The 23,637-nt window shown below is 42.3% G+C and overlaps 2 protein-coding genes across 2 annotated transcripts in view; one reads left to right on the top strand and one right to left on the bottom strand.

Moving 5' to 3' along the window:
* The window catches only part of PPA2 (inorganic pyrophosphatase 2), a 33,688-nt gene extending 18,695 nt beyond the window's left edge, over positions 1 to 14,993 (bottom strand). The window contains exons 1-5 of the mRNA XM_065736524.1: positions 14,831 to 14,993; positions 12,601 to 12,665; positions 11,012 to 11,056; positions 4,105 to 4,158; positions 1,470 to 1,589 (exon numbers count right to left, since the gene is read on the bottom strand). Coding sequence (XP_065592596.1) covers positions 1,470 to 1,589; positions 4,105 to 4,158; positions 11,012 to 11,056; positions 12,601 to 12,665; positions 14,831 to 14,966 — 420 coding nt within the window. The 5' untranslated portion in view covers positions 14,967 to 14,993. The remainder of the gene's footprint in view (positions 1 to 1,469; positions 1,590 to 4,104; positions 4,159 to 11,011; positions 11,057 to 12,600; positions 12,666 to 14,830) is intronic.
* An 8,443-nt stretch (positions 14,994 to 23,436) lies between these two features.
* Positions 23,437 to 23,637, top strand: part of ARHGEF38 (Rho guanine nucleotide exchange factor 38) — a 34,625-nt gene continuing 34,424 nt past the window's right edge. Inside the window, exon 1 of the mRNA XM_065736523.1 lies at positions 23,437 to 23,637. Coding sequence (XP_065592595.1) covers positions 23,460 to 23,637 — 178 coding nt within the window. The 5' untranslated portion in view covers positions 23,437 to 23,459.

Raw genomic sequence — 23,637 nt, 5'->3', positions numbered from 1 at the left:
GTCGCAGAAGTGGAGTGAGGAGAGAATTTAAATTTAAAACTTATTTTTCCAGTACTCTTCAAAAGCACTTTTTCTTTTTAAGATTTCATTATATCAGTGCCATTCTCCAGCCCAGCTGTACTTTTCCACCTTTAGTTTCCATAAAGACAGAGGAACAAGCCAGGAACTGTAGTGTTCTCTGGGCAGTAAAGCAACTCCTGCAATAATGATAATCCCAATGACATTTTCCTTCTTTGTTCCAGAGAATAAAACAGCAGTCACAAATACACATCTATCTGTTATACACTATGTCTGGCAACTGCTGACACTGATGAAAAGTCCTCTTCAGATAATGGAAAAACAGAACTGGATCAGGCTCAGTTTGTGGCAGCTACTACTAAGAATCTGGAGTACAATCTAGACTTTGACAATTGGCTCTGTAAGGATACAAATGACCTTTTAAAGTCATTATAGAAAAGAAAAACTACATTTCCAGCCCTGTTACTGACAAGGTAGCAAGGGGAGCTGAATGCATTTCCTACGGTCTGTGTTATCAGTCCAACATAATGCACATCATTCAAGAAAATATTCAGTTTTTTTATTTTAGTTTTGTACTAAGGCACAAACAAATTTCAAAATGTTAATGGATTTTTTTTTGTTCCTAACAATACCTAATTGGAACTATCTACTGAGACTGCTGACTGGATAAGGACTTAATTGCTGTGCTCCACTCCCTACCTAGTATCACCTCTTCAGAGATTAAATACACAAGTATATTTTCAGAAGTAAACTTTCACTGCTTAAACGTTTAAGCCTAACAAAAAGAATCTTTATTGTCTAGTTCCCTCGCATCCTTCAATACTGTCTTCACTTCAATGTGCTATTCAGAGAAATGAAAAACAGTTCTACTAAACTTTATGTCAAAAACTTTAGCCATTAGTTCTTGGTTTGTGCGTGTTCAAGAAGGCTCAAACAGTTTTGAAAGCGCCGTGATCTGTAAAGTCTCCCAGTTCAGAGCAAAGTTAGCTATGGCAGTTAAGGTTTAATCTAAAAAAAGATAAACCCTCAGTGTTCCTCTTTCATAAAGATATTAAGAAATTCTGATTAATATTTATGCTGCAATACATGGAGATCCTAAATTAGTTTTTAAGAAATGTCTTGCTTAAACAGGAAACGGCTACTCGAAGAAGTACTCTTGAATGGCAAACTGTGATAGTTTAATTCTGTATGGAAACTGAAGATTCAAGAGTCTTGATCATAGAATGACCGTTTAACTCCTTCCTGAAACACAGTTCGTATTTACAGCCACATCCAAATTCTGATCAAAATTTATGAAGACAATAAAGCCTTACATAAAAGTTTTCTCATTTCCAAATTATCAAAAAGAAACATCCCTGTTGCAGCTGATTTGCATTCAGGCAGTACTCAAGATTTACAAGGAAATTTACACAGAAGACAGAAAACTTTCACCATTATAACAAAAATGTTACCTGAGGGAGGGCACCATAATTCCATATATAACCCTTGTGAGGAAAGATATTTGCCACATATCGAGGCTTGCCTTTCTTTGTATCTTGTTTAATGGGATTCAATGGCTCCTCAGTGGCAATCTAAGCAGATCATGAAAGACAAAGAGAAAGATAGAACAGTAAAACAAAAAGCAATTCATTCGTATCCAACCATTTAACTCCATCTGGGAGCATGTGCTTCAGGTTTGAGGAGTATTAAAGAGTCTGATGGCCTCAGCGTAAATCTCAAGGGTCATGTTCTAAAAGTTGCTTATTAAGGTTTTAAATAATGCTGCGATGTATGCAAACGAATTATTTCTAGAAGAGGAAGACATGAATTATAAGGAGAGTATCACGGTCAATCAAATACTGAAAAGAATTTGGTCTTTATGGCACAATTTCAACAGAGATACAAATGGTGGAAAAAAGTTCTTAAGATAACAAGGGCTTTGACAGCAATAGGGGAATTGTTTCATTATCATCCACCCCCAGTCACTGCTCTCCTACTGCATATACTTCTCTCCATTGCTGCTAAGCGTTTTAGTAAGGACACGTTTTGTATAAGCGCCATATGACAACATCATGTTAGGTTTGGAACAAATTAAATTAGCATTAGAAGGCATTCTTACACTTGAAGCAGAACTAGGACTGAACTAATTATTGCAAAACAGTTTATTACTGTCACAATCCTCCTACAACCTCAAATATAAACCCAGTGGCTTATAACTTTATTCACTTGAACTGCGCTTTTGCCACCCCACATCACAACAAAAATCCATGCTAGCTTGACTCACCTCGATGATGTCACATTTGTTAAGGGGTTTGAGCATGTGGTAGTTCAGGCCATACACAGATAGTATGCATGGGCACACAGCTCTTAGTTCACATCCATTCTAAAACATCTTTGTAATTGAGCTAAAATACCAAAATCCAAATCCAAATTCCTAAAGGAATTCAACCTGTTTGGGCCACAATGTCCTGACAATAACATGCAGTTATTCCACAAATAAGCCTCCCCACATTTATTTTCACACATGATATTAATGCTTCTGGTCTTAACAGTGAAGATGTAGAGTGTGCCACCTGAGATTATGACAGAAGTAGACCTCAGATATGTTTTTTCTCTATATAAACTGAGGCAAAGAAGATTAAGTGACAACAGTAGACAGGGCCAAAATGTCTCATAAACAGCACCTTCAGTAAAATCAAGGGAAGGACAGGAGAAATGCAACAAATGTAGCAAAGCAATACATTCATTCTACAGCAATGTAGAACTTCCTATAGTCTCTCTTCCAAGCAAGGAAACCTCAGTATAGAGACAAGGGCTGGTACTGTCACCTCACCACAATCTGTGCTGAAGGACTTATAAGACACAGCAGCAAGGCAGGTCAACTCTCTGCCTTAACGAAGGAACAGTCAGGTATATTAAAATGTGTATATTTTGCCTAGTCTCCTGTCAAGCCAGAAAACATCCAGATCTACTTAATTCTGAACCTATCAGGACAATAAACCTTTCTCCCCCCAAAGTAACATACCAAGAAAAGGGGAAGGACAGCAAAACTGGAAAAGTGAACTCAGATTCCACAACAAATCTTCATCTTACAACACAAGCCAATTAACCTAGAAGTAGGATTACTTTGGATAATGACTCAGGAGATAAAGACAGTTCAAATGATACTCCAGCATGGGGGAAAAAGAGAAAAGGTTCTGAAGCAAGAGGTTGGGGAGGTTCTTAGGGGTTATAAGATTTTTTATTTAATTAATATTAAATATTTTTGGGGCTAACCCACAAAATTCCTTGGAAGCATCTGGAAAGCATTTCCAAAACTAACATAATATATAATAGAGAATACCCTTGTGAGATCAGTGGTTTCCCAAACCTACAGATGAAGCATTTCTTAGCTTCTACATTGTAACAGAAGAGGAACAACTCACTGAGTTCTATTTATAAAATAACTACAGGAGATACTTTCTATGAGTGAGGCTCTAAAGTGCTTGGGGTTTTATTGGTCAAAAGGAAACTTTCTCCACTTGTCACTTCATTTGTCGGGATGCGGCCTATCACACAATCATTTATACAGCGGGAGAGGAATTCAACCATAGAATGGTTTGAATTGTAAGGGGCCCTTAAAGGCCCTCTAGTCCACATTCCCTGCCATGAATGAGCAGGGACAGCTGCAGCTCCATCAGGTGCTCAGAGCCCCTCCAGCCTGACCTTGGCTGTCTCCGGGATGGGGCATCCACCGCCTCTCTGGGCACTGTGTGCCAGTGGCTCAGATCCTCAGAACTGAGTGTTTCATGAGTTAGCTGGAGCAAGGCTAAGTGTTAAGACAGTGTCCTGCAGCCCAGCACTCCAGTATCTGCTGCAGATATGCAGTACCCCGTGGTCAGAGGGCTGGCAGGAAGGAGAGCCTGAAGAAGGGGAATGGAATTCCAACCTCAGCTTTTTGTAATCACAATGGCAGTGCCCGTATGCACAACTTCACATTAATATTTTAACAAAGAAAAAGACGTCTATAAAGAGCAATCCGTACTGATTAAACTCTGAATACTGGAACCCACTGCAGAGTTACTACTTTCAGAAATGCCTATATGTTTAAGTATTTTTCTTAATTACCTCCATTTTCGCATTTGTCCAACGAGGCACTTCTACAACCATATTAAACAGGACCTAAAACAAAAACAAATAAAGAACTGAAAATAAAACCCACTTAGCAATTAATGGTTTTCAATAAAATAAATTCTCTCCTCTGTGCTCAGCTGTGACGTACAACAAATCTCACTGCTGCAGCTGCTCTTAGTTAAGTGCAATTTGTTTAGCTCCTCACAATAATATTCAGCCTCCTCAGTTCATCCTTCACCCGTTCACCTCTGAGAATACGAAGAAGTAATGGAAATACACAGTCCTTCTTGTTCCAGTACCAGTATTACCCTCCACACAATGTTCAATAAGCCCATAGAATGGCTCACCACAAGGCAGTATTTTTGTCCACTAGTCAAAAAAGACTGAACGTTTCTATAGAAAAGAATTAGCTTCTGTCAAGCACTAGAAAGGACAATGCATTCTCTTACAACCATCATGAGGATTTATTTCTTCAGGTCTTCTTTTTTGCCCCTTTTTTTTTAATAAAAAAAAATACATAACACCTCACAGCAACTGACGTGTCTGATTGTAAGTCAAAGCTATCTGAAGAGAGGAAAAATGAATCCAAAAGCAACGGCAGGGAGAAGTTGTGGATAGCTCACCTTAGTGTAAAGCCACCTTCATAACAGAAATAAAGTTAAGAATGAAAAAAAAAAGACCTCAGAGATGCTAAAACTGCTGTAAGATTTCCTCTCCTGAAGCTATCATAGTTAAACACCAAGGAGAACAGAGTATTAATCAAAATAGGTAACGAGTGCAAACCTAGCAATGCCTGTAACTATTTTCTCCATGAGTAATAATCCCAAATATCACATCACCTGTGACACCTTTCCATAGAAAAAGAAAATCTGTCATGTTATTAAAAATGGCACCAGATCAGGAAAGGTCAAAATATGTTCTTGAAGACATCTGTAGAAAAAAAATAAATCAAACTGTCTGAAGAATTGTACTCTCAAACTATACTACTAGCAAAGCTGTAGCAGGCACTAAAATGTTTGGATTTTTCCTATTTGTATGCTACAGTAACAGAAAAAAAATACTATCACCAGGGGCAATGCCACAGTCTGACTAAAGTCACTCTGATGGTATTGTGATCTTTTCCCCTCAAAAGTGGAATGCAAGAAGCAAGAAAGCAGCCTTCACCGTCACCCACCATTTCTCCCATGAGACCACAAGCTATACACAATCCTGATGGCCAATTCCAGTAGATTTAAATGAAATTTGCCATCTGTAAGTACTGTGCCCATATTGTAATCATTGGCATAAGTGTGTAAGTTGGAATTGCTTTTCCTTATTATGTCATACTGATGCACATTAAACAAGAGGAAAAGAAAAAAAAATAGAGCAGAAAGATGCTGCAGATCACTTCCACAACACACACTTCTCATAAACAAGCATAGGTGAAACTAAGAAGCCCGCCAAAAGAGAGTTCAAAGACGTCAACACTAAGGAAGCAGACACGGAACAAAGTGATGTTCATGCAGCAGCAGGTAAGGGCAAGGTTGGAAATGAGCCAAAAGAAAGTTTGCACATCCATCTCAGAAACATTTGGAAAAAGAAATGCACAGCATGGAAGCCAGTGCTGACAGAAACTGCCAGCAAGTGAAAGAATTGTCCTGACTGGCAGCTACAGGCAAAAAAAGTACAAACTTCCCCTCTAGTTATACACAACATCCTGTCCTCCATGAAAATCTTACGTTGTGAAGATGTGACTGCCTATTTTCCTTACCACCTCTAACACAACAACCTGTAAATGTTGTTTGGAGCTTTAATTGGTCCTCACTAGAACAATTCCCAGAATCGGACCACAGCTGGACTGAAGTGAACTAAATGCTTCCCTCAAAAGGAATGAGTTGGATTTAATATGGCTTTAAGACCAAAGGCCTTCATAAGGTCTTCATAATTTGTGGTATCAGTCAAATATGAACCACCAAGTCTTAAATGTGACAGCCTGACAGATTAATCCATATGCCCCTCCCCCCAAAAATGCAAAAAACAACTCCAAAAGTACTCTTCACTAACACTAAGCTGCCACAAGCATTTACAAGAGATCAATAACTTCATGTAGTGCTTACCTTTAAAAATAAAGTTTTATTTATAGGGCAGTTACATTTTCACAGTGATGAGGCAGAATTCACCAGAGTGGAAAGAGTATATGTTGACCAATTTGACAGACAGAAAGAGAGAAGTATACTTCTCTAAGCTGTGGTTTTTGTTGTGTTATAAGGTTGTTTTTCTTTTTCCCTTACTGTCTTGTTTTCCTCCTTGCCTAAATGTCACAGAGATTTCCTTTTCCCTCACTCTTATACTCTTTTCCATACCAGGCATCTCTTCCCTCCATCCACTACAATGATCTCCTCAAGTCCTTGCTGCAGAACACTCCCCACCTCAGCTGCAAACAGAGCATCTCAGGTACCACATGCCTCCGCAGATTACCATCTGCATATTCCATTCAGTGGTTAGTTTTGGCTGCTTGATGCACCTGGTAATTGATATTTTTATCTTTCATCAGTAAAAGAAAAAAAAACCACCTAGGGAAAAACCCATGCCAGCACTTCCACCCCCTCAAGCAATGGTAAGACTGCTCCAACAGCCCACGGCACACCTTCCAACAAGAGAAAAAGAAACCCCAAAAGTTAATTTCTCATGAAACAAAAACTATTACTTTAGGAAGTTTAGCACTTAGTTGCCTTAAAACACCAGCAGTCAGCTGGTCTGCCTACGAGATCACTGCTTGCCAAAGTTCAGATTTTATCTAGATTCAGAAAAAGGGAGAGAACAGATAAGCGAGGAAAAGCGACCTCACAGAGCCCAGAGGGATGTTTAACCCAGGGTATCACGGAGCTTGTTTGACTTTGGGTTAATGTGAACAGAGGACATACGTTTGTACTTCTGCTCTATTATATCTGGAGGAGACAAAGGTAAAAAAAAAAATCCATTTGCTCAGCACAGAAAAGGTCAAATGTGTATTCCCCAATTCCCAAAACTAAGTATGAAAATCATCGCGAAATTACATCAGCGAAAGAAACTCTCTAAATAGAATCCTTTATTATCTAAGAAGGACAGTCAAACTACGTCATACAGGAATTCATGTAGGATGTAAATAAGTGTTTGCTTTAGCAGGGTGTTTTCTTTAACACGGCTTGGCAACTCACTGCATTCCATTTGAATTAAACTCTTTTTAATCTAACAATCATTTCTGCTTCTATTATTTCACAGAGACAATAGGAACAGGGTGGGTCTTTTTTTTTTGTTTGCTTTTTAAGCACAAAGACAACAAGATATAGAAATATTCTTCAGAATGCTCATACAAGCGTTGAGAAAAGCAATGAAAATACACACTATAGTACCTTGCTAAACCGTGAGACACTTCACAACTGATCAATGGGAAAATATAACTGTTGAACTGCTGGCTCAGGTTGTAGAGATTCTTACAGAAGATAACTCATTTTGATCAGTGTTTGTTATAACAAATCAGAATATCACAGGTTAGTAGAAAAGAAATTAAGCGCATTTCTGACACTATTTTTGCAACCAACCCTTCTGGATTCCCATTAATCGTTCTCAAACAAGCTTTTTCCTTCCTTGCCTAATTTTTGCCCTTCTTGCTCAACTGTTTCATCTCTCAGACTTACTAAGTTCCCATGTTGGTGTATTTGAGGGGTGGATTTTGAATAGGTACAATTGTGCTCAAGGATTGCAACACGTGCTCAACTCTGAAGTGTCAGCTCATTTGAAGCAGTGGAGCAACCCATGCAGAACAAGGAGAGTGAGAAAATGAGAGATATGAAGAGAGGAAGAGAAACTCAGTATAATTGTTATTTTTTTTAATACACTCCTTAAGGCCTTGCTGCCATTCACCATCAGTACTGCATGAGGGATGCTGAAGATTACCATGACATTAGTCATTTTTGCAATACAGTGCTTTAAAAAATATATATCTGAAAGTATTAAAGGCTGTACTTTGGGGCTAGTGACCCCCTTCATGGAGAAACTTGGAGCTCATAAGACAGAGATAAGAAAAAATATAGCTATTATTTTCATTTTTTTCTGCCTGCTAATCTATCAAAAGGTTTTGCCTGATAGAAAGAATTCAACTTAAGTCCACAAGGGCATTCCAGCCTTGTGTAATCCACAGAACACAACAAAACCAGACCTGCCTTACTTCTTTCTGCTGTTTTTCAACGGCTCTGGAGGGTGTCTTTAAGTTAGGAGTATAATTTCTACATGCTTGGACAGATTAAGGCCAATATTTTAAATAAACCTTTGTATTTAGGAACATCTCAGTCCTCTGAATAAGATAATGTGAATACCAAAGACATATACAACAACAATGGATTAAAAACAATTTCACCACAGCAGGGAAGCAAAACTTCACACTAGTCTTGAAAAAAAAGAAATGATGACCTCTTCAAACCTTCCTGACAGACTAGTAAGACTGTACTCAACAGTCCATCCCTGGCAGTTTTGACTGTAACCACAGTGTGAACATCCATCCCTCCGGAGGCAAACATGAAATTTCTGATGCCTTTCATCATCAGAAGACGCTGAAAGATTTAATCTGGAAGAGTGGATTCCAAGTGCATTCAATGCTAAAGACAAAGGAGAGGTTCAGACTGCAGGCCGGAAAGTTTTAGGACTTAAGCTGAATATGATTTCTTCCAACACAGCTTCTTCCTGAAAGTAACTCCTTTCAATTCTCCAAACAGCCAAAAGATCAGCTGCCAACAACAGCTGCAAAGGTAAAATTTAAAAAAGATTTGGGATGTTCTAAAATATTGCAAGGAAGAAAGGCTCCTTAGAAGATTTAATACACAACTATCGCAGCTCTTCCCTTTGAACTACAAGCTGAGACGACAAAACAGCTAACAGGCATACAATGTGAATCCCTCTATCCCAGAAACACTGACTCCTATTTTTGAGATCTTCTTCCCTATGTAAGAAATGCAAAGAACAACTTAGATTGAGTAGACTCATGGAGACATTTCATCTTTCTCCACGCCTAAATGTATTTGTTTATTAAGTGCTGCCCTGAGTTTAAAAGCAGGAGTTCAAATTTTGTTTCAAGGGCAAGCAGAACTGTTACCTTTGAATTCTGGCCAAATACAGCAAGGATCAACACAACACCCAGTAGCAACAGTAGCTTTTGCATCCCTAGAAAAGGCTATGGAGTACAGTTTTTCAAAGGTCTTTAGAAATCATACACATCATTGAATTCCTCATTTCCTCTTTATGCCCTGACTAAGCTACACCTTCCCTGATCACAGGCATGCAGGGATATATTTCTCACCAAGCCAGGGTGACAAAGCTGCTGAAGACCCAGCGTGAGACAGAACACTGCTTTCCTGAACATGAAGATCCCCTTCTTTTCTCTCTTCTCCTCAAGTCCCAAACACGGTGAAAAAAGGTTTTCTAAATGATTTGCATTCTCCCCTTTCACCACCTAAGTAAAGACCAGATTCAGGAAGCCTACAGACTACACGTTCATTAGCATACTCACATGAGATGCCCAAAGACCAACATCTGCATTTGCCTTTGCTCCTTTTCCATAGCTCTACGAAACCACAGTCCAGAGCTTTATCATAGTGAGAGTTAAATGAAACAGCCCTAGAGTCTACACCAGCCCAGGAAATAAGAGCTGCTCGGCTTCACAGGCTTTTTTTATTTGTTTTGCCTGCACAGTGATCCAGAGATCACAAAAAGGGAACCAGTTCTCAATGAACTATCATACTTCCCGCCACACAGACAAACTTCAGACACTACACAGAACAGAGTTTGCATTTCTGAAACCAGCAGATAGCGTCACAGTACCCAAGAACAATAATTAAGAATTCATGTTGCAAGGTCAAGAAAGACTATTGGGACATACTTTTTCTCCTCATCAACTTATCTGTCAGGAAAAAATCTACCTTGCCAAACAAAACTTAAATGGGCATCGGACAGCAGGAAATATAATAAGTGTCATGTAGCCTGAATGTGGAAGAAATACATTGTGCAGGATTGTGTGGGGACTGGTGTACAGAACAGAAACCAGTGTGTCCCATGCTGGTCACAGAACTGTTAGATAGTTCAGATAGCTCTTAAACATTGGATGGGCAGTTATTACAGTTTTGCAATATGACTAGTCAAACAGATACTGAGAAGACAGGGGCACAGGGGGTAGAAGAAAGGACACAATAAAACACGTGGCTGTCTTTGTTTACTTTATTCTACTGAACTTTTTCCTGTGCCAAGGAAAGCACTGATCAAAAAAACCCTACATTTTGGGAAAGACGCTTGCATAAACATAAACAACTCTGTTTCACAGAAAAAGCTTCATCAGACCTGATCAGGCCATGATTCTCTGGGCTCCTCTAAGGCTCAGCTTTACGCTGGTTATTACTGAATCAGTAGCAGAGGTGATTTTCTCTCTTTGGGCTTACTAGATGAGCACACAAAATGACACAATTTCAGGTATAAAAAGCAGAATAGTAATTCTAATTTCTGCCTTACATACTTAGAATCTCTTAAGTTTTGTTTATGTACCAAAATTAACCCAAGGTCAAAGCATCATGAATATTTCACTACCAGTGAATATTTTTTTTTATTGCAAATGCTTTTGCCTAAGAGATAATATATCTACCCTACAATAGCCATAATGAAACTTTGAGGGGGTGGTATTAAAGCATTTGTCTTTAAGAATTTTTCTATGAATAAAAACAAATTCAGACATTTCTGACCCAATGAAAGAGAATATCAAATCCCTATAAGCAGCCCTCTCATGAAAGACTTGCATTTGAACATATGTCAACACCATTCAGTGAAAGGTTATTTTGCAGAACAGCAAAATGATGTGAAGGAGGAAAGAGGAGGAGGAGGGAAAATCAGAACCTAGCCATACCTCACTTCCTGTAGTCTTTGACCTCTTTGCTGGAATCTCTTTATCCTGTAAGGTAAGAGTGAATAAAGAACATTAGAGAGCAACAATGTACTCATATCAGTACAGATACTACTAGTTTTAAATGCAAATGAAACATCCTCCTTCAGATATAAAGGCATAAATTGTAACTTGCTTTTAAAAGTTATTGGTCCCGTTTGATTGTGACATTACAACCCTCCCAATGTTAACAGAGTAAGATAAAAATATACATGGACATATCCACTTTCTCTCCGCTATGCAAAGATTTTAAGCAGCAGTTTAGGCATCAGCTGTTTAAAACACACCAGTCATCCTGCTCACTTAAAAAGAATGAAAAACAAAACAAAAAACAATATGGAAAATAGGCCTGGAGTCATCCACCATAAAATTAAGTTCACAAAGCTTAGATTAGAGAAGGAAAGAATATAATATGCAATCCTAACCTCCTCCTCTTGAAAAGAGGGTAAAATTAACACAGACCTTCACAACAACTCTTTTCTGGTGCTCACGTCCCACAGGAAGAAATTTCCTTACTCACACAGACAAAATTAAAGGCTTTCTGTATTAATCAGTCAACGCTGTACTAAAATCTAATCCACAGAAAAATCAGCCCATACTTCCAAACCTTAAACTCTAGAAGCAGGGCCAGCAAGGCCTCCAGCCAACACGTGGGTGAAAATTCCCCTTAATTTTATATTAATAGCACCCAGTCCACAGAGCATCTTAGTAATGACAATTTAAATAATTCAGGAGATGGTTCACTACCACATTGAGACTTCTGAACACCCTACAGCTGTTGACTTATCTCACCAGTCACATCACCTACAGAGTCACAGCAACAAATCAAGCAAACGGCCAGAAACCTCCCAACCTGTTTGTGTAACAAGTATACCATAATAAGCAAACCTGAGCTTAAACCAAAGACTGTCAGTTCCCACCAGTGACATATAAAACAGGCGTTTCATTATTGGTGTAATGAAACTCCAGGGAACGTGGCTAACAAGATGTGAAAGTGCTCAGCTGCACCTCACGCCTCGTAATTCTCTAAAGGTGTGATTATCACTTCTCTCTTGGGCGTTATTGTTGGCTTCCAATTATAATCCTCCTTTTGGGAATTAAAAAAATACACCAGAAGTCACATAAGTATGTGCTGTACATGTCTTACAGCAAGGAAATGCAGACATAGAAAAAAAATCAATTTTTTTAAATAACAATAGAAAGTGAGTTCAAAAACCCACAAACACAAACTTTAAACACAGAGAATTGTCGCATGATACTGAGAGGGCTCTCCCTACCCCTGATCACCTGGAGACTTAAAAAGACAAGTGGTTTATTTAAGCAGTTATGATACTTCAATACAAATTACTGAACTTCACTGAGAAAATGAGGTGGAGATGTCTTGCTTACATTATGCAATTCAGACTGAATTGAAATGCCTCTTCCAGTGCTAGAAATTTGCCTCTTAATTGTTAAAAGAAATCCCTTTTAAAAATGCATTTATACATAAAGAGTACCAACAAAACTTGTTTTACTCTTTAAAATGAATTGCTTCTCCAAGCAAAACTATATACCTCTTTGGATCCAGCAAAGAGTGGAATATCATGAAACGGGGAAATGTATTTCCCATCTGCATTCTCTGAAACAGAAAATAACAAAGTAACATTACAAATCTAAATAATATATGCCATAAGATGCCTGCACTGATAACAAGTATTATGCATTATAGAAATGTAAGATATGACAAAATATGCATCAATTAAACCACTTCCTGAAGTTTAATTATAAATTTGAAAAATAAGCTACATGCAACACAATGTATTTGACTCTTTGTCAGCGACTTATTGGAATCAGAGTTACTGCTTTAGTACTCAATACCACACTTTTCTGACTGGCTGGCAATACAAGCTATGGAAAGATGAGAAAATCTCTCTTTTTTTTTCTCCTCCCTGGCAATATATCACCATTAACAGAGGAAAAAAAAGAGGCATGGAACACCAAGGGAACCTCAGTTCCATGAGTGAACTTCCATGGGCTTCCAGTACTATAGCCCTAATGGCTTCACTGTTCTAGTGAGCTAAATTTCACAATTACAAAGAGAAAACTCTTGAATGTGCTGAAGTTTCATCAAGGGAATATACAGTGTATGGCATAGCTGCTCAGGCCTTAGATATGGAACATGACACCTCAAATCCTGCAGAAGTTGACATTACCTTAATGGAGGCCTAGTGTGCACCTCAGCCTTGTTTCCACTGTAGAAAGGAACAAAATTTACCAGAGTAAATGCTGAAGCATTTCAAATCACTTGGAAACTTTTCAACACACCAAAGTCCAAACACAAACAGAAAGATATAATAATATGTTTATATATAATACAAGGTATAACACTGGTCTCAAGGAGTTCCTCATCTGTTAGCACTCCTCTTTATGGTAAACAGAAACACAAAGGTCTTTATTTAGCTTTGGACTGTACTTTGACCACCTCAATAAAGAGGAATACATGCTGGCAATTTTTAATAGAATGGCTTAGGTTGGAAGGGACCTTAAAGGCTGCGGATCCTGCCCAAAAGCCCATCCAGCCTGGCCTCAAACAGCTCCAGCGTGAGGCCTATTCCAGTGCCCCACCACTCTGAGTAAAGAATTTCTTCCTAACATCTAATCCAAATGTATCCTCTTTTGGTTTAGAGCCATTCCCCCTTGTCCTATCACCATCAGACTACGTAAAAAGTTGCTCCCCCTCCTGCTTGAATTAAGAGAACTAATTGTATTACTATATATATATATATAGTATAATTAATTCAGGGAATTAAGGCCACAATGAAGTCTCCGTGGAGTTTTCTCCAAGCTAAACACTCCAAACTTTCTATGCCTATCTTTGTAGGAGAGGTGTTCCAATACTCTTTTATCATCCTTGTGGCCCTCCTCTGGACCTGCTCCAACAGCCCCTTATCCTTCTTGCACAGCAGGGTCCCAGGACCAGATGCAGTGCCCCAGATGGGCCTTACATGGGCAGAGCAGAGAGACAATCACCTCCCTCATCCTGCTGGCAACACTTGGAAGCTCCCCAGACCATCCTCCTAGTTAAGCAAAGTTTAGTGGTGGGCAGCTTGCTTCTGCTTACTGACGTGACTTGGAGACCGAGCACAAAGAGCCCTGGCAGAGAGCTGCCCACATGATGACAGCGGACGTCAGAGGTAACTCCCAAGAAGCTGACAAACCAGAGACTGTACAGAACAAGCACTATAGTCACCTTTGTTAGTGACACATATAATGCTGAGGCTCCCACTGCACACTACGAGGCCTCCTGGAGCACTGCCCGTGCTCTGCCAGTGCCACCTCACTGCCACTGTCCTCGTTTGGATGCTGGTCTCTCCTTAGCGTGACGTCTCCAGGAGGGCTGGCCAGGACACAGGGTACAGGCAGTGCTCTCTCAGGGTTGACACAGTGCGGAGGCAAGGCTCCTTCAGCCAAGCCCATCCCTAGGCTCCCAAGCACCCCACGCACACAGGCCGCACGCTTTCCACTGCACCCCTCAGGGAGCTTTGCAAGGCCCCCGTGCAGCACGCCGTGCAGGCCCAGCATTCCCACTACAAGGCAAATCTGCCGGGAAACCCCCTCGTTTCCCACCTAAACAGCCCCCTCTGGTAGGGGGAAGGCTCAGGGGGAGACCACTCCAGCAGCCCGAGGGGACCTCAGTGGAAGCAGCAATCCGCCATCACCTCTCCCCACCGTGTCCCGTCCCGAGACGGGGAAGGAAGAAAGGAAGGGGGCAGGGGTTACCGGGCCCCGTGGGCTGCTACTTACTAAAGTAGAGGCGGTAATCGGGGGAGTTGGGCCGCCCCCGCTGCTCCGTGCCGTAGCGGGACATGGCGCTGAGGCAGCGGCGCGGCGCCCACCCCCGCCCCGCCAGCAGCCACCTCAGCCCCGGCAGCGCGCGCATGATGGCGGCCACCGCCTCCCTCCCCTTCCTGCGGCTGCGCTGCACGGAGGAGTGGTGCTGTGGCTGAGCTGTCAGCCCTGTAGGGCTGCGAGGACTGCCGTCCTGCTTGCCGCCTTAAAGCATTCCCTTCTCAGCACGCGTGGCTCTCAGTGTGTAGCTGGGCTGCTGGCACTGGTTCCTGCAGGTAATGCCGGTTTTATTGAGCCTTGCTGTCAAGTGAATTAGATAGTCATCTGCATTTGAGTTCTGAAGTGTGTTCCTCTACAGGCGATCTGATTCTTGTAGCATTGGTGGCTTCGAGTTCTGGTCTCTCTCCCCTCATCCATCCTGATGGATTTTATCTGTGGATAGAGGTTGTTTCTCATCCTCTATTTTTCAAATATTCCTGAGGAGGGACATCGGTGCTTTCATTTCGCTGATGGAGAAGCAGGCAGAGCAGTTGTGTTACTGTTGTCACTCTTCAAACTCAAGCCAGTTGTCTTTGGCGGTCGTTACCAATTTTGGATTTTAACTCTGATCTGAATTACAGTGGAAGATTTAGGCAGAATAACTGTGCATTTGCCTGGTTATTTTATATGGTATTTTAAATGTTCTTGGGGTGCATCAGGCCCCTCGGTTTGGTGCAGAGGAGAACAAGGGGAGGCCTCACAGTGGCTCGCAGAGAGCTGAGAGGCATTGCTCAGCTTTGCTCTCTGGTGACAGAGGTGGGGCTGGAGGGAACAGCACGGAGCTAGGGAAAGGTTCTTCAACACAGGGTGATTGGGCATGGAACAGGCTCCCTAGGGCCATGGGCATGGCCCTGAGCTGCTGGAGTTCAAGGAGCATCTGGACAATGCTCTCACCCATAGGGTTTGGGAGTTGTCCTGTATGGAGCCAGGAGCTGGGTTCAGTGATCCTGTTTGGTCTCTTCCAACTCAGGATATTCTGCTATGATTTATCTTATGTGTGCTGGTAGGTGGGTTTTCATGACAGCAAGAGCTCTGGATAAAAAGCTGTGATCTCCTTCTCTCTCTCTTTTTTTTAAGTGCACGTGTGACATTGTTTGCTAAGTTTGTCGCAACAGGATTACCTCCAGAAAGGCTAGGAGCAGGCCGATCACCCACATCCACAAAAGCTGCTAAATAATGGTTGGCGTTTTGCCAGAGATGTTGGCATCTTTCTTCCCCAAGTTCACCAATTGCAAGGAGGTTTTCCAGGGTAACCTTCTGACTTGGATGCTTAGGGGTTGAAATTCATCGTTAAAAGTGTCTGTTTTCAGTTCTTTGCATTTTGAGCTTGGAAAGAGGCAACACAACAGCAAAAAATCTGTTCTGCATTTTCTTTGAGTTGGCCTGCTGCTGAAACAGACAAGGTTAAAAGCAGATATGTGCTGTGAGTCCTGCCTCCCACCTCTACTTGGGTCTGGGGAACATGAGTTTTGTTTATGGGAGTTCAGAGCTTTTGAAAAATCATCTACTGAGTGTACATGCGGTATTTTTAGACTTACAACATTGACAGTAGGATGCAGTACTGTTCTAGGAGGAGCCCAACATATTCATCTTTCCATACAAGCTGGAAAGTGAAATATACTGCTGTGGTCAAGAGTAGCTGTAAGATGCATGAATTTTGAGTGCAAAGTTCTCCTTTTCCATGTGTGGTCTTATCTGAACTCTTGGAATTCATGAAATATAAATGAGTTTCTGTACGGGCTCTTCTTAGGTGAATAAAAAGATGCCATCCTGTTATTTACAATGGTGAAAAACACACAGGTACTGTTAATGCCACCAGAGCAGAAGATATAATGTTTTAATACTCTGAGGTATCAAAAATTCTTCTAATAATACAGAAGTAATGGTGATAGAGCCCCAAATAGATTTGAAAGCGTTTCTCAATATTATGCATTACACCACACAGAACATGTATGCACAATATTCATAAAGTCAGATTCAGGTGGTACTGCAGCTTCCTTACCTAATATTGTTGAATCTCTGGGACAAATTCAAGTTTTGATTCTCGTGTTCAGATGATGCAAATTCTCTAAAATTACTAAAGCTTTTACATCCAAGGTCTTGTACATATAGTACGTCTATATTCTTAATGTATCATTCCACTTGGGCCAGCTAAAGTTATGTATAGTACTGATCTCATTCACTGACCTTGAAACAGGTCCCACTAAAAGATGATGAAAATATTGCTGTTTATTTCAGCGGAGTTAGAAGCAGGTCCATAAGACTTAAGTAGGGTTTACATGGTACTTAGGTTTTATGCTTGCCCTCTGCACAGGGGTGAATCTCATTCCACTGGAATGTCACTGGTGTGTAGCAAAAACTCAGCAGCAGTATAATCACCTAAGCCTGAAGGACATCCTTCCTTTAGCATTTTATACTTGGCACTGCACATTTACTTTTTTTTTTTTTTTTTTTTTTAATACGCATTATGAAACTGTGCATTAGGTTTTGCTGGTGAAAATGCCCTACTAATTAAATGCAGAAAACAATTTTTGTGTTATAAATAAATAATAATAAAAAGAACAATTTCCATTCCTCCTGAATGAAAATGATTTTCATCTTTTCAACTAATAAGGCTTTGCAGACTGTCGTTAGTACCACGAGGTGCTATTTCAGTGCGCTACATCATTATCATTAACTTTGCTGTAGTGTAACCTCTATCTCCATTGCTTACCAAACCATTAACCAGAAGGAATCAGTTCCTGTCAGCCTTCTGCTTTGCTGCTCCCCACAGCAGAAGGGCAGTGCTCATGGGCAGCTGTCCCCCTCTCCATCCTTCCTGGTGAGCAGGTACCTGCTTGCCCTTGCTTGTCAGTGCTCCTGTGTTGGGGCAGTATTGTTGCTCCCTGGTTCAGATCTCATGTAACGAGGCCAGCTTGGGCAGGTTAAAGCCAGCTATGTCAGGGCTGCTTTGTGACTGGAGCAGGTTAAGGAGCGTGAACTCCTCTGTACTTGCAGATCTTTGCAGTGACAGACTTGAGCAGGAAGAGGAAGACAAGCTGTTGGAGTCAGTAACCTCTCTTATTAGCACAGCTGGATTTGGGAGAGGATGTCAGTGTGAAGCCTAGTCAGACAAGCGTTCTGCTGCCATCAGGTATTTGTCAGCATGTAAAAGTCTACATCATCTAATTACAAGGAACAAATTGTGTATTTCATTAACTAGAAGAAGGCTTATTACGTTACTTCCCTAAATAAAGAATCCTCAATATTTATGGAAAATTCATTTTCAGTCATAATATTCACTGTCAGGTATAGGGAGATGGCAGGTTTACACCCACTTTATTTTATTTTTTGGGGGTAAGTTATTTCTATGAGCTGCTATTTATTTAGTTATATTTTCTAACCACTCTTTTAATTACACTGCCTGTAATGAAGCATAGGATTCCCATGTCAGAATAAAATGGCCAGGAGTAAGCAGAGTGTCTCATGGCAGTGGATGCTGCTGGCCAGGCAGGCATGCTACTGCTCTGCTTGTCTTCTGCCTAGAATGTGGTATCCTCGAGAGATGAGGATGCCATGTCTGTGTCAAGCTTTGTCACAGAAGCCTATTTCTTCCTTCTTAGACATCTATGCTCTGTTCATTTTAAGCCACACAAAGCAGAGATCTTCAGTCTACCACAAATCCCACTGAAACTTGTTTGCAAGTGTGGACTGAAACTTAATTTTTTTTTTTTAAGACTCTTACCTTTGTTACTCCAGAGCAACTTCTCCATCACAAAACAAATGAACAGTCTTTCCTTTTCATTCATTCCTTCATGGATGTTCATGTACACAAAACACAGAAACAGAAAAGAAAAATAGTTCCAATTAATCTAAAAAAGCACTGCCTGGAAACATGAAGATTTAGTGCAAAGCTGCAAAATTATGGTCATTCAAAATAAGGATCTAGAATGAAAATTGAGGCTCCTCGATGCATCCTTTCCCTCTCAGTTTTTTAATTGTCACACATAAGATTCTCAAAGGATTCCTCAAAAAATATTCTACCTTTGTTAATTCCTACACTCCCTTTTTTACATTAGAAAATAATAATGAAGATTCTGCCTCCTGGACTTTTATCTGCCTCTTTCATTTGCATGCTTTTTCCTCGTTAGCTTTGATATCACAGTGCCATCTACATGATGAACAGAGTCAGATTATTTTCCTTAGCAAACTGCTGCACAGCTGTAACTGCAGAAATCCAGCATCTGCTCTGTTTACTCACATGTTCTCCTCTCCACTCCTCCAAGCCCACACCTTGGAAAGCTGGTCTGGCCCGGTGCATGTGTCATGAACTAATGGAACACTCAGGTGGGACAGCAACATCCAGCAGCATGCTGAGTGCGGTTCAAGCCCTGGTGACCCCTCTCTTTCCTGATGGGTGTTTCATTTGAAAGCCAGGTCCCTCTCTGTACACTTCAGCCCTTTGGACATGTAAACTGGGGCAGCAGCTTTGCTAGGAGTCAGAAAACTTTATGGCAGTCAAAGGAGCTTGGTTGCATAGCCTAGTAGATTGAGCTGTTCCCCTTTAAAACACCTACAGCCTGCTCTGAGCCCTGGAGGTGTATGCTTTATTAATTTCTCTGACAAATATTTAGAGAAGAAACACTAGAGACAGCTAAAAGAAACGATCGCTGTGCACTCGCTTCCAAAGACCTGTTTCTCTACTGGAATCACCAGTCTGGCAAGATCAGCAGTCAGAGGCAAGGTGACACTGCCACACAAAATTACTTCCCACCTACAAGACAGGCTTTTTTCTTGCTCTATGCTATGGAAAAGTGTTTGAAGATTTTTTTTTCCCTTCCTATGTATATTTCAAAGTAGTTTTGATTCATTCATCCTAAAAATGAATGCATAGTAGGCTCCAGTTTTACCTATCCTTAAATCTTCCATTTTTATTGCTTTTATCCTCATCTGTCATTCTTCTCTTATCTTACAATTACAGCCCCAGACAGATAGGGTGAACGTTCTCGCAGCTTCCCAGTGCTCAAAGTCCTCAGTGGGCCTTTCACGTGAGTGCTCTTATCACCTCAACGTTTTGTCTCTCAGTAGATATCTTTGCTCTGACTCATGCATACAAGCAGAGCAAGAAGAGGTACAGGCTTGCTTTTATCTGCACCAAGGTGTGTGTGTGGAGTCTGGGGGCTAATAGAGACATCCGAGCCCGTCGCTGTCACCTCCCACCCATGGAGGGGGTGGGACAGCTTTCTGTAGCATTTCCTTGTACCATGCTGATCCTCTGCTACCCACTGGGTGTAATCACTTCACTGCATAGAGAGGAGAGCTAATTCCAAGGATGCAGGGAAGCAAGGATGAGGAGCACCTGTGGACTCATGTCATTAAACATACTGATTAATCTACCATTAATTATAGCGATGGTTCTCAAGCAGTATATGGGCCCAGAAGGGAATGTGGCCACACCATTTCCCATCCTGAAAGATTTCTAATCAATATTAGCATTGTGCTAACTTCGGACTTGAGTAGTTTGCTGCGATTTGACACTGGCTGTGGGGGGCGGGGGCACGGTGCAGCACAGTGAGAGGCTGTCTTTTCATTTGGTAGCCACTGTGCTGAGCAAACCTGAAGTATTGCCTGGTGTTGCTGCCATGGGGCTGCAGCTGTGGTGCTGCCTTCCACTGGTAGGGAACAGCATGGTAATCAGCCTGCAGCAGCGCATTGCGTACGTGCTCTGGGATACCAAGCTATAAAGAAATATTCCATAACAGCTGTGAGGAACTACAACAAAACAAACAACTGTTTGCCTTCTTAATGGCCATCAGTCTTGATGGTGTTCCTGGTTTGTTTATAGCTCAGGATGAAGATAAAGGATAACACTGATCGTACAACAATAACCTCTTATATGCATCAACTACAGTTGCTTGGGAACACAAAGCCAATATTTTATGTGTTGACACCAGCACCTGTTCTGTCTTGTGAGTGGAGAGGTTCCATGTAAATACCCTGTATGTAAGTGCTAATGTCCTCTGGCTTCCCATTTGCTTAGGAGAATTAAGTAAGCACAACATCCAGGGGTCAAAGAGATATTTGCAGCAATTGTAAAATGAGCATTTTGTCCACACAGATGCCAGATATTCCCTCTTGTCTCACAGTTTTAACTTTGATACAGCTCAGCCATCAAGGCCAGAAGGGAACAGGAGCCATTTGCGTATTGAGAGCTGGCTGCTAGTGCTAGCTGAGTTCTTCATGTGCAGTTCTGCCAGTGCTTTCGGGGCTGTTTTATTATAGTCCAGGTGAAGAACAGCAAACAGTAGTATGAGTCTATAGGGACTGCATCTGATTGCCTGTACATTAAACCTCACATGGAATATGACTTCAGACATGCTATTTTCAGCCTTTTCCATGCTGAGTGGCATAGAGGAGATATTTTGAGGTTCCAGAAGGGACTCTGAATTTTCAGACCGTGTTGTACACAAGCTTTGGGCACCCTGCTGCCCCAGAAATACTGCTGTTGCCTGGACTCAGGTAGACCACTACAAGCTCAAAGGCAGCAGCAAACTACAGCCAGCTCTCCCTGTAGCCACTTCCTTGCTGAATGAACACAAACCTTGTCAGACTGCAGGAGAGTGGCAGAGGAAGAGGAAGACACCTTTTGAGTGTGGGCAGATTGCTGTCGTAATAAACACCTGAACAAACCATTATATCTTGGCTGCAACTCTGCATGTGTGGCAAAGCCAAGAATTTAATAAAATTTGTTCCTCCACCTCTACCCATCTGAAGTATATTTCCTAGTTTGCCCTAAAGCAGTTTTAATTTAAATAAATATAATAAAGTCTCTAAGAGTTGATGAGATCTGTGCCTTCAGAAAAGCACAGCGTGGTCAAATGGTCATGGGTAAATGGGTAAATAACTTCTCTGGGCAGTGCCAGCTTAAGCAACTACCTCCAGCTGCTCACACGTACCTCTGTCCCCCGGTGCTGCAACTGCTGGCAAAGCTGCATGATGAACTAAGTGGGAGAGCAAATCAAGATGGAAAATGGCCCAGGGGGAAGGCAGGGGGCTTTCAGCCAGATCATCTCCTCTATCTAGCCTCAGATGCTCAGCTTGCACACTGCCACCAATAATGGGAACAGGATCGCAGGGGGAAGGGGGCACACAGGGTGGTGACTGTTTAAACCAGTTTTGCCACCCTCACTGAATGTCAAGCCATTGCTTGGATAAAAAGAAAACAAACAAAAGTCAGGAAATCCCCAATGTAAGGAAATAGGGCAGCCAGTTTCCCTCAACTCCCACCTTAATCTGTTTATTCCTTGCTGTGATGCTTGTCCCCGCTCCCTGGGCACCCGTCTTGCCCTCACTGCTGTGCCTCATCAGGAACTGTTGTGGTCTGTCTTGCAACACACATGGGTTTCTTGGGGAGTAGCAAAGGGGAGAGGAGATGTAACACATGGGCTGCCTGCGTAGTGTGTGCCTTCTCTGTGCCAGCAAGAGCTCTTCCTGGTATCCTCTGCTTTAGTGCTCTGCCAGGCTGTGTTCAGACTGGACACTTTGTGCAGCTCTGGCACTGCACTGCAGTTTGACACAGTGAATTGCTTAATGGTTTCTTCATCTTTTTCTTACCCTGCAGGGTAGAAATGAGGGGCTTTGGTCAGGAGGCAGCGTTGTAGTGAAGCAAGCTCTTCATGGATAAACACAAGTAGGAGATGCACTGATGCTGCCACATTGCATCCCTGTGCTTATCACTTTGTCCCGCATAGTCCTTGGGGATGCAGCATGGCAACGTGGCAGCACGACAGCGTACGCTATCACCCATTGGGCATGGGGTTGCCCCCTACAAGCAAGCTGCCCACAGGGCTTCTGATCCACCGTGCCCAAAAGCGATGGGGCTGTGGGGCCAGCGTCACGGCTGTAGCCGTGATTGCTGCTGACGGCTGTTGGGGATATTGCCAGGATAAGTCTGGTCCAAGCTGAGATGCCAGCAGCTCCTGCTGTTTTGACATGAGTTTGATTAGGCCGGCACGACACAGCATCCCCAGGCAGTGCCTGAGTGTCAGGGGCCATTGCTAGCAAATAGGATAATAAGGTCTTTCCCAGGGGCTGAACCCAGGGGTACTGTGAGCAGCTGTTTTGCTGCCATCAGAGCACAGCGATTTGTCACAACAGCCCCCTCCAGGTCCTCTACATGCCTCAGTGTCCACTTTGTGTGTTCAGGCCCTTCGCTCAGTCCTTGGGCTCCAACCAGCGTCCCTCTGCGAAGGGAATGCAGCACTGGGTGGGATCAGAGTGGGCTGAACGCTTTTTCTCACCTTGCCCGGGGGTTGTGACCGCCCTGTAGCCGGAGGAGCCGAGGAGCGTCCCCTGAAGCAAGGAAACGGCAGCGGCTGCAGCTTGAGCTGGCTCCTAAACCGGCCCCGCAGGGCTCACACACACACTAGGTGAACGTAAGCACCGCCTGGGGCGGCAGCTTCCCGGAGGTGGAGCTGCACCGGCACAGGTGGCAAGGCTGAGCCTTCCCCTGAGCAGTGAGCTGCCTGCCCAAGATCATCGTCCCCTGCCCCATGCCAGCCTGGCCATGGCGAGCACGGACAGCGCAGGAGGCCGGAGGAAGAATTTGGCCCTGCTGCGGCACAGGCTGTACATGGGGGAGAGGAGGAGGACGGAGCCCGTGGTGGAGAGCAGCGGGGCTGGGGAGCACGGTGCCTTGCGCAGGAGTCAGTCGGACAGGACAGAGTACGGCCAGAAGCTGCAAG

This window comes from Cyrtonyx montezumae, unplaced genomic scaffold (genome assembly GCF_038088225.1).
Source record: "Cyrtonyx montezumae isolate F1298 unplaced genomic scaffold, pur_monq_1.0 scaffold_2, whole genome shotgun sequence".
In the NCBI taxonomy this organism is placed as follows: domain Eukaryota; kingdom Metazoa; phylum Chordata; class Aves; order Galliformes; family Odontophoridae; genus Cyrtonyx; species Cyrtonyx montezumae.
Note: the sequence above shows the minus strand (reverse complement) of the source record. Positions and strands in the feature narration are given on the sequence as shown.